At 34.7% G+C, this 11,060-nt stretch overlaps 2 protein-coding genes across 3 annotated transcripts; one reads left to right on the top strand and one right to left on the bottom strand.

The window, feature by feature from the left end:
- The first annotated feature begins 6,477 nt into the window (after positions 1–6,477).
- LOC116005226 lies at positions 6,478–8,943 on the top strand. 2 transcript variants are annotated; one of them, XM_031245490.1, is made up of 6 exons: positions 6,478–6,932; positions 7,018–7,094; positions 7,186–7,222; positions 7,367–7,514; positions 7,598–7,853; positions 8,537–8,943. In XM_031245490.1, the coding sequence occupies exons 1-6, from the start codon at positions 6,806–6,808 to the stop codon at positions 8,819–8,821; spliced, it is 930 nt and encodes a 309-aa protein (XP_031101350.1). In that variant the 5' UTR covers positions 6,478–6,805; the 3' UTR covers positions 8,822–8,943. The 2 variants fall into 2 exon arrangements, with proteins under 2 accessions (XP_031101350.1, XP_031101351.1); XM_031245491.1 differs by having other exon boundaries at positions 7,370–7,514.
- A 279-nt stretch (positions 8,944–9,222) lies between these two features.
- Positions 9,223–10,938, bottom strand: LOC116003821 (D-galacturonate reductase-like). The gene is made up of 3 exons (XM_031243758.1): positions 10,555–10,938; positions 9,848–10,091; positions 9,223–9,764 (listed from the first exon to the last, which is right to left on the bottom strand). Exons 1-3 carry the CDS (start codon positions 10,863–10,865, stop codon positions 9,372–9,374), a joined length of 948 nt encoding a protein of 315 aa, XP_031099618.1. The 5' UTR covers positions 10,866–10,938; the 3' UTR covers positions 9,223–9,371.
- Positions 10,939–11,060: the final 122 nt, after the last annotated feature.

Consider the following 11,060-nt stretch of genomic DNA (forward strand, 5'->3'; position numbering starts at 1 on the left):
ATGCATAGGAAAGGAAGGAATAAACGGACATTCTCAAGCTATTCGGGAATAAATTGCACGGGATGGAGGAAAATAGGGACGCGACCCGTTTCTAGCATCAGTCATGAGCTTCACCACACCCGTGAGAAAGGCCTTCACAGGTCACACGTCCATTGCATGACGTGATCACCTCCACAAACGGGCTACGTCACGCTCGTACCCTGGCCCTTGTTGCACGATTTAATCTATAATTTTAGATTTAACAAGAGAGTCCAAAAAGAATAGTAATTAGTATCTTATAGAGTATATAGTATAGTGAGGATTTCAAACCTAGACCAATTAAACACTTTTTATTTTATTCCAATAACATAGATTCCTTTGAGTTGCAAGCAGGGTGTCTAGAATTCTTTTGGTTTTGAAGATAAATAAGTTTATTTGTTGCTTTAATCTTTATTGCCTTCATGATGATGTCTTTCTTTTATATCTTTGTTTTGTTTACTAATTAAATCATGTGTGAGTTGCCCTATTTAGGATTTAGATTAAGTATGCTTATTTGATATCTATGGTATAAAAGGTAAAACCCAAACTAGGATTCCTAATGTTGTAGGCATTCATTCTAAATTGAGATGAGTGTTTATTTATAGGCGTTCATAATTCTTTCTAATGCTTATTTGATATTTAATACGAGTTGAGTATTTATTCATTGGCGTTCATTCTAAACTGAGAAGTAAAATCACCTAACAATTTGGCCTGCAAATTCATAGCCAATCAAGCCTCAATCTCCTACAATTTACTGCAAAATTGTCTTCCTAAAATACAATTTCATTCCAAATATATAAAAGGAAAGTGGTACAAATAATGAAACAAATTTTCTAAATTCTTTGATAATTCAAACTTCCAAATATTGTCAATCAATCCCTTCACTTCACCGTTTCAATCTTTAACCTGGGGTCCTTCTTTTAAGCAGTTTCTTCAAGCTTCACTTGCCAACTATCCAAACACTCTATCTAACTCAATAATTGCAAACAAAATAATAAAAGCAAAGAAAATATAGGAGATTTATAAATATAGTGATATGATAATATAATTTACTTTTAAGTACAAGAAAATATATATTGTTGAGATGATAGAATTTGTTGGTGATAATAAATAGATGGAAATGAGAGAGTATGAAAGGGAAGAAAGAGGCACAGGAAAGTAGGTATAGGGTAGGATGGGGGCAGTGGACAGAAGTAGACAAGAAGAATGGTCAGAGAGTTGGAAGAGATGAGAGGAATAAATACTGAGTTTGGAGTTATTGGATGCATAACCACTCTACCCTACGCCAATCCATTTCCATACTTCATTATTACGTACTTTGTTCTTTCTCTATATCCCTGTCTCTAACCAATCAAAAAAACAGTGTTTTGTGTATATTAGTAGGAATTGATTTTATAATTAGATTTTTTTTTTTAAAGAAAAGGAGAGAGGTAGGGGGGGTCCGTAAGTGTAAAGTATAATCATTCCCTTCTGAAAGATCAGAAGAAATCAGAGTCACAGGAATTTCCATCATTCTATTCTCTAGCTGCCAATACCTCCCATCCATAAAGTCTCTTTTTCTTTTTGCCTCCTTTCCTAATCCCAACAAAACTCCTCTCTGCCCCACCATCCCTATCCCCGCCCTAGCTTCATCATTTCTTTCTCTTTTTTCTTTTAGGTTAGAGTCAAAGCAGCAGCACAACAGTAGCCGATATGGATCCACTCAATTCTAACATTGTTGTACATGTAGTCACTCTCATGAATAAGAGATCATACCATTAATTTTTTGTGAATGTAATATTGATTCTTTGTGTTTAATAGGTCAAAAAAATATAAATGAACATACAAAAATAATCTAATAAAAAGAGTTTATCAACAGAGTTTAATAATTATATAATTTTATAAGAATTAAAATGCAACATAATTGATACTCAAGGGACTAAATCTTCTTAAATCAAATTACTAAAAATCAAACAATTCATATATCAAAAGTGTTATTTTCCCTAATTCTATACAATCAAATTACTCATTGCAGCCAAAGACATTGTGGTCTAGTGGCACTCGGTGTCTTGATTTACACTCTCACATGAACGATCGGAATGGGTTTGAGTCTTAGTGGAGGCAACTCTTGACTCTTTATTATAAGTTCTGTTAAGAATTTGACTTCACTTTAGGGTATATTGGTCTTTATATTCATAATTTCTTACTATAGGAATTTGACTTCACTTTAGGGTATTCTCAGTAATTTCTTTTCCACCAACCAAACGAATCCATTTTCCTGATAATTTGTTTTTCATGGAATTAAAATTCCATTTCATTCAAATATTTTTCACAAACAAACGAGGTGTTAGTTTTTAAGTTTTCAAATCTAACCCCTCTCTCTCTATAGAAAAGATTAGTGCAAATCCATGTAAGTTGACTATTTGAGTCGAAAGATGACCAAAAAAAATGTCGGAGTTAAGAGTGGTAAAGGAGTTTTATGATGGCCATAATTCTCCTTTTTACTCGTAATTTGTTTTTTTTTTTAATAATTTATTTTACTATTCTGATTATTTATTTACTGAAATTAAAAGTTATATTACTTGATATAAAATAAATGAAAATTTTAATGTGTTTATCATACTCATGATCGATTTACATGAATTGAAGCATAATAAAGAATTTATTGTGGCGAGGGGAGCATGATGGGGGTTAATAAATGTGGGAGTAGAAGAAATTTACAGCAAGAGAATGGTGTAGTAGGGCGGGCCGGAAGGTAATGATGTAAAGATTGTGGTGTGGAGAGAGAGATGAGATGAGAGAGGGTTGGGATATGGATCCAGTTTGATATTTGTATATATGGCCGTATAGTAATCATTTCGTCTGGTCTGCATACTTGAGCTGAGCTGAAGAAGAAGAAGGGGATGGGGATGGGGTGGGGATCGTATCTGATGGGAATATATTTCTATTATACCTTTTTGTACCCTAAATTCCTCACCAGGCCACTTTTGGATTTATGAAACAACAACTGCCTCAACTATAATCTCCCCTATATACATACATGCATACATTCAATTTTTTATTTATTTTTTAAAGGAGCTAGCTAGGGTGATGGGGTCCGTAAGTGTAAAGTATAATCATTCCCTTCTGAAAGATCAGAGTCACAGGAATTTCCATCATTCCATTCTTGCGAATACCTCCCAATCCCATCCATAAACTCTCTTTTTCTTCAATTCTTGCCTCCTTTCCTAATCCCAACACTGCCCCACCATCTCTATCCCCATTCCCGCCCTACCTTCATCATTTCTTTCTCTTTTTCTTTTTAATTAATTCCTTCCTATATACATTTGATGAACAAAAACAATGTAAATTTGTTAAACCCACAACAATGCATGTAATGTATGTGGGTGACAATACTTCTTACCCTTTCTGAATTTCATCTCTCATATTTTTTTCTCATCATGTAATTTTCATTCATTAAATATTTATGAATTCACAGATCTCACAATTAATTAAATAAGAAATTTGGTTACTAATTAAACCAATCAAGTGTTGTGAATAAAAATGTATAGGAAAAACAAAGGAGATGTATGTAATATTACTTTTATATTTATGGCTTTGTTTAATAGAGAGCTTATATCTTATTTTAAGATACAAATAAATTATAAGCTCTATTTGATAAATCATAAAGAGTTGAAATGATACTTTATTTTAAAACATTATCATAAGGAACCCTTCAAAATAAGCTAGTGCAGAGTAACTATGGCTATGTTTGGCAAACCTAGCTGAAAAGGTAGCTGAAAGCTGAAAAGTAGCTGAAAACTGAAAAGCTATAAGCTCGAAGCTGAAATCTGAAGAGCTGTTAAGCTAGATGTTATGCTTAAAAGTGTTTGGTAAAATTAGCTTTTTGATAAGCTGATAAATGTAAAAAGACTAAAAAGGACATCTTCATACAATTTAAATAGTTTTAAATTTAAATAGGTTTATTTATATATTAAAATATAAAATAGTAAAATCAATATATTTTAATAAAATATAAAATAAGAACATATATTTGAAAACATATAAAGTAAAATAAAATGTTTATAATTCATAAGATTAGTTCATACAAAAATCAATGTTCAAACACAAATGTCAAATTGAAATTACAACCAAACATATTGAAGAGAAAAAGTCAAAAAGGTTTAGCCAAAAAGGTTTTAATTGGGAAAGGTAAATGATGTCATTTCTTTAAAATAATAAGGTTAAAGATGGAAAAAAGGTTAGGAAGCTACTAGCTTATTTTGAAACGCTACCTAAGATAGCGTTCAAAAATAAGCTCTTATTTGAAGATACTAGCTTATTTTAGGAACATTACCAAACAGAGCTTATAGCTTATTAGTAGCTTAAAATAAGCTATAAGCTCCTAAATAAGCTCTACCAAACAGAGCCTATATATTAACTTTTAAGTTTTTAACTTTAAGCTTGATATATATATGTATACCAAATAGAGCATATATCAATCTATGTAAAAAAAAAAAATAGATAGAACATAATAATGCAAATCCATGTAAGTTGACTATTTGAGTAGAAGGATGACCAAAAAGAATGTCGAGTTAAAGAGTGGTAAAGGAGTCCTATGATGGCCATCATTCTCCTTCTTGTCCGTAATGAAAATTTTAATGTGCTTAGAGCATCCATACTAATGGTTTTTAAGGGATTTTTGAATAGTAATTAGTGATGTGGAGAAAAGAGAAGGATGAGTGAGAAGAGATTTTATTCATATGTAAAATTTGGTTCTTGGAACAGTAATTTACTGACACCAAAACTAAGTAAAAAGAAATGATGTGCGCGAAACAGCGGGTGCGTGTAGCTGGGCACTTTAGGGGCGCTTGACAATTACCTTTTAATTTATTTTTTTTAAAATCAAATTTGTTTTTTTTCTTCCTATTCCAGTTTCTCTTTTCTAATCACACTTATAAAAACTACTCAAAAACCACAAAAATTATAATTAATATTTCAAGTAATATATTTTAAAAATTTTGAGTTGAGTTCATTCTCAATTTTATTTTACAAACTCAACATGCTGTAATTATTACCAAGTTATATTAGTAAGAAATAGAGTAGTGATTCATCGTTCAACCTAAAACCACGACTAAAGACGACAATATTTATTTATTTTTTGAGTAGTAAAGATGATAATATAAAGATTAAGATTTGACTGATTAGCGGACTCGCGATTTAAATGAATTGAAGCATAAAGAATTTTCTGTGGGGAGGGGAGGGGAGCATGATGGGGGTTAATAAATGTGGGAGTATAAGAAATTCACAGCAAGAGAATGGTGTAGGGCGGGCCGGAAGGTAATGATGTGAAGATTGTGGTGTGGATATATGCAAATATATGCTATACTTACTCATCCTTTAACAAAAGTTATTTCATTATTCACTAATCTGTAGTAGTTGATATATAGTAAAAATTATATCAGAACTCATAAAATTAATTAACTAACTAGTCTTGTTTAGATAATATAATGCTTATCACATATTTCCTTGAATGATGCTTGACAAAGATATCATATTTAATTCGATGGGTCCTATGTTAAACGTAACTTAGGCGGGGTTATTGATCAAGTCATCCAGACTGACTTGACCATATCAAACAATGGTTGAGACCCTTGACTAGCCTATCGCACCCTCAATTATCAGCTGAATTTGAATAGATCAAGTCTAGACTTATTTAAGCTTGCTAGCTAGTAGACCCATATAAGGTTTTAAAGGAAGGACAACGACATTAGGATTGTAGTGATCATTAGATTATCCGTATTTTTACAATAAATTTTTACTTTTTAAAAATAGGTCATATTATCTTATTATCGATATCATATATTTATAATTTATCATTACTTTATATACATTTATATAATTCGAACTCATTTTAAAATTATAATAAAAATAACATTTTAATTTATTATTAATTTCTATTAAAAAAAAGAGAGAGACAAACGAGATTAAAAAAAGTTGTTAAAAAGCTCTCAAAACCGTGTTTGCAAGCATTGCAAACACTAATGACTAATTGAATAAAAAGTAAAAACAAATTGTAATCTGGCATGATTGTTTCTTGGCATAACCAATATTTTTTCTCAAAAAATGTCGTTTTCAAATATCAACTTAGGATAGTGGCATAGTCCGGCCAAGCTGTGCATTTAAAGTTATTTTTACGGGCTTAAGGCATTGTAATCTAGTGGTATAAAGTGATTCTTTTAAATGGGTGATTATGATGAGTTCAAATTTTAATAATATGTATATAATTTTAAAATGTGTAGATTATATTATAGAAAGTAGAAAATGGTAGTTGAATAGGGCGAAGGAAGAATTGAAGAGACTCCTCATGACTCCGTCAGGTAGGCATCAGAGTATGACATTCCTGTGCATACACTTTTTCCCTCCTCAACTCAAATGAATTCCTTTGCTTCAAAACACACTGCACGTACGGTCTAGACATCATATCAGTAGTCAACCTACCTCTCTCTCTCTCTCTCTCTCTCTCTCACTCTTTCACTCTATCTTCTGGAGTTGTGCCGGCCGGCGGCGATCTTAAAGCCTACAGGCCCTCCCTTTCTTTCTTCTCCTATAGTACTTGGGAAGACGATAGCCAATATCCAATAATCCTCCTCACCTCACCTCCTATGAGCTGCTTCTAGTTTGCGTCCTCTCATCCATGACTACGGAGTGGACTACCTAGTTTAGGTTGCGGGCTGGGCTTTAGACCTAACCTCCTACATATATATATTTCGGAGCTGAGCTGAGGACGCTAATAAGCAATTTGAAAACATCATATCGGGCGGGGCGGATGGGAAGTTGCGGAAGGAGCAGCGGAGTGAGGCAATACGTGAGGTCAAAGGTGCCTCGTCTCAGATGGACTCCCGATCTCCATAACTGTTTTCTTCATGCCATCAACGCTCTTGGAGGCCAACACAGTCAGTTCTCTCTCTCTTTTATTTCTTATCATATATAAATAAATTTGAAGCTGCTAAACTGACATGTATGTATGATGATATATAGAGGCTACACCAAAGCTTGTTCTGCAGCTCATGAATGTTCCAGACCTCACCATCTCTCATGTCAAAAGCCATCTTCAGGTGCTCTGCTGTGCTTCATTCTTTTATTTCTTTTACACTAGTAGTTTAATTTTCTCTTCTTTTTATTTAATTTATTTTGAAAACTGTACAGATGTACAGGAGCATGAAGCCTGATCTCAGCGACCAAGGTATGTATGATATATATCCAGGCCTTTTTGAATTTATCTGATACGTACCCATGCATTATTCAATTCCTACCTAGCTATTTTACAGCTAGCTAGCGTATAATATACGTATGTAGTGAAAGTTTTTGACTTTTTTACAACAACAAGTAGAAGAGGAGAAAACCAAACAACCCTTTGTCGACGTCCGTACTGCAGCAGCCCAAGCCCAAGATTACCATCATCATCTATCGTCTTCTTCTCCTTCATCATCATCTTCTCTTGTGTTCCTTAACCCTTGTCCTCTTCCCTCCAAAAGGTACTACATATATACTATACATACATTTAATTACATAGTAATGATGTGATAATTTAATGGGTGGGTGTATTATTTATGAGTAGAGGAGGACCAACAGAGGAGAGTACGAGTTGGACCAAGTCTGAGAAGCACAAGGTTGGGAAGGGGCGAGAAAAAAGAAGAATAATAATGTGCGAGGGCGAAGAAGAAGGTTGTTGTTTGTTTTGTGGGCTCAATAAGAATGAGAATCCCCCCTCCTACTTTTGCAATGTGAAAGATTCTACTGCTGCACAATGTCCCAATCATAGCACCACCCTCACTTCTTCTTCTCTTACTCATCAAGAGCTTGACTTTTTCAAGGTACTCTCTCTCTCTCTCTAAATATACTTTTGAATTGGTACTGTGTAAGTGTCAAATCATACATATATGTAGAGGAATTGTGAGATGATGAATTGAATAGGGAAAAGCAAAGGCATGTGCAGGAAGCTAGCTAGCTAGGATTTAGGAAGAGGGAGTGATGAGAGTGATAGTGGAGCCAGCTAACTTGTTATGGCATGCATAGTTGTGAATGAAATGAAATAATCCAAATCCTGCATTTAATGCGTTAGATATATATATATAGGAGTATATGTACAAATTTTAATTAAATGGCCGGCCTGCATGGTCCTGGATAGGGGCCATCTCTTCTGATTGGAGAAGAGAATATTGACTGATGACCTGCTTAATTAATTCGTTTTGCAGTCCCCAGTCTTCTTCTGCTACCTTAGCTTAATTAGTAAAGTTACTAGTGTCCTACTATTATATCATATCATATTATATACAGTAATTTTCTTAGGGTGAGAGAGAAAAACTCACCGTCAGCATTTGGATATGTGTCTGCATTAGATAAATTCAATTCTGCAAGTAACAACAAGGCAGTCAAATCAATAACATTGTTGTTACTAACTAAATACATGTAATGGATGGCATGCACAATCTTGTTTCTCTTCTAATCACAAAGCTAATCTATCTATCTATCTGCGTGTATTCGTTGGACATGGCAGGTGGTTGAAGGTGGGGGAGAAGAAGAGAAATGGAAGACATCAAAGAAGCGCAAACGTGAAAGTGAGGAAGAGAAAGATGAAGAAGAAGGGTGCAGATTGTCTTTGTCTCTCTCAATATTGCCTCCTCCATCCACGCAAACAAGTAACAATAATGCTTCTTCCACAAGTGAGATTAGTGAGGCTGCTGCAATCTCATCATGCTCTAACCCTAACCCTAACCCTAATTTTGACTTCCTCCTCAACCCTCCTATCCTCAATCTTGATTTGTCTTTATGCACCCAATGACTGAATATATATTTATATATTCCATTTCAACTTATTGGTCATTTGTATCCACATGCATGCTGTCCAATTTTAAAGCCGGGCCGCCGGGTAGTATAGTATACTAAATTCAACATAACTTTGTTATGGACTAATTCTAGAATTAACTTGTACTGTTATGGAAAGCTTTCTATTTTTAATTTTCGATCTGTTATTACTGGACGTCAACACCATATATATATCTTATGCTATGGTGTTGTAAAATTTTAGTATTAATTAGTGGCTACAATATTCAAACATTCTTTTATATTGTAAAATATATGCTTGAAGAGTTAATTTTTAAATTTTTACTTGTTTGAAATAGAAATTTTAATAAAATGACTTTTGTTCATGCTTCATATATATTATCTGGTGGTATCACTTAGTGAGGAAAAAAGTAGTGGATGGTATATATTTATTGAATGGTACAGATGGAAATGAAAAACAGTGGATGAGAACAAATTAAAATACTAGAGATGGAGTCATAATTGTGTATAGTAGTGAGAATGTAAGCGTGCATGCATGCATTGATTCATCATAGGTCTGCATCGAGTTGCAGCACAAGAGGATGAGGTCCAAAAATGGCGGCCAGATTAGAAGCCTTGCGCTGTGGAATCTGAGAGATGATTTTGTGGTCTTCCTCACTAAGGCACCAATCTAATATTTGGAGGTTCTCTCTCATCCTCTCCTTGTTGAAGCTCTTAGTCACCAAGCTCACGCCTTGCTCATAAATCCAGCGCAGTGAAACCTGCGCAACACTTTTCCCTTTGGCTTTTGCAATCTGTGCTAGCACATCACACCCCATAACCCTATTGTCTCCCCATTTGGTGTTGTTTGCACCCAAGGGAGAATATGCTGTCACATGAATCCCCTCTGCCTTGCAAAACTCCCTCAGCTTCTCTTGCTGCCATATTGGGTTCATCTCAACCTACATTATTTTATTATTTGAGAATAAATTTTTTAAATAAATGTATAGTAACTCATCTGAGAGAGAGACTGAGACTTAATTACTTGATTGATAGCAGGAGGGATTTTGGCAACAGAAAGGAGGTGTTGAAGCATTTTACAGGAGAAATTGCTGACTCCAATTCCCTTTGTCAGCCCAATCCTCTTGCACTCTTCCATCCCTTCCCACACACCCTTTATATCCAATGCCTCAATCTTCTCCTCTGAAACTGGAAAACTTTCTACCATTTCCTTCAGTCTAACCGGTAGGTGTATCAGATACATGTCCACATTTTCTAACCCCAAATTCCTGCATTAATTAGGAAAGATAACGAAAGTAAGGGTATTTTTGACTAATATATTGTATAGTACAATTCTTATAACATAATGTATACACAAAATATTGACATAAATGAATGATATAATTTTCATTTCCAGTTATTAGTTTTTAGATAAGATTAATGAATGTTTTCCAGGCCAGACCATCATTGTTGACGAAAAACAGAATATAAATGTTGACTATGTGCACTAGTAGACAGTTGACTATAAGAAAATATACTCCGGAGTATTAATTTTTCTTCCAAATAAAAAATATATGGCACATAAATATCAAAGCTAAGTATGGATAAGAACTAAGCTCACAGTTTTAATTTTCCAATTAGATCGCTAAAAAAGTGTCCAAACATGCATATAATTGTGGATATGATCTATAGGCTGAATGAAGGTTTAAAGCTAGGAATGCATATATATATATATGTGAGAGTGTGACTCACTGGAGGCTCATTTTGCAGGCAGGAACAACTTGATCCGGATGAGCAAAGCTGGCCCACAGCTTAGTTGTGATGAAGAGCTCCTCGCGGCGGACCAGCCCCAGATTCACTGCTTCGGCGATTGCCTCTCCCAGCGGCTTCTCTGACCCGTAAGCGAAGGCTGTGTCGAAGTGCCGGTATCCTGCCCTGATGGCTTCCACGATTGCGGCCTTGGCCGTCCCGCTGTCCGGCCGGGGATACGCACAGGTGCCTAACCCAATCACTGGCATCGCCTTCTCACACTCCATCAAACTCGCCGTCGGAATTTTTGCCATGCTGACTGGTAAGGTGACTGAAACTCGATCCCGGCCGTCTGGGAAATTTAATTTAGTTTGAAGGCTTTCCTGAAATCTCCTGTATTATTTATGGGCAGCTGAAGGTGTAGTGGTGCCATTTTCTATTTGTCGAGTCAAGATAGTCTGCGTTTTTTTTTATTATTTTAATGCTGCCTTTTTTTTTTTTTTTTTTTT

Source organism: Ipomoea triloba, chromosome 14 (genome assembly GCF_003576645.1).
Source record: "Ipomoea triloba cultivar NCNSP0323 chromosome 14, ASM357664v1".
Taxonomy (NCBI): domain Eukaryota; kingdom Viridiplantae; phylum Streptophyta; class Magnoliopsida; order Solanales; family Convolvulaceae; genus Ipomoea; species Ipomoea triloba.

Bases quoted from the DNA above. Each gene is read 5' to 3' on its own strand.
- LOC116005226 (XM_031245490.1), top strand. From the start codon at position 6,806: ATGGGAAGTTGCGGAAGGAGCAGCGGAGTGAGGCAATACGTGAGGTCA. The intron at 6,933-7,017 runs GTCAGTTCTCTC...GATGATATATAG, and splicing joins CGCTCTTGGAGGCCAACACA to AGGCTACACCAAAGCTTGTT. The intron at 7,095-7,185 runs GTGCTCTGCTGT...AAAACTGTACAG, and splicing joins ATGTCAAAAGCCATCTTCAG to ATGTACAGGAGCATGAAGCC.
- LOC116003821 (XM_031243758.1), bottom strand. From the start codon at position 10,865: ATGGCAAAAATTCCGACGGCGAGTTTGATGGAGTGTGAGAAGGCGATG. The intron at 10,092-10,554 runs GTGAGTCACACT...TAATTAATGCAG, and splicing joins GCCTGCAAAATGAGCCTCCA to GAATTTGGGGTTAGAAAATG. The intron at 9,765-9,847 runs GTAATTAAGTCT...AAAATAATGTAG, and splicing joins TCCCTCCTGCTATCAATCAA to GTTGAGATGAACCCAATATG.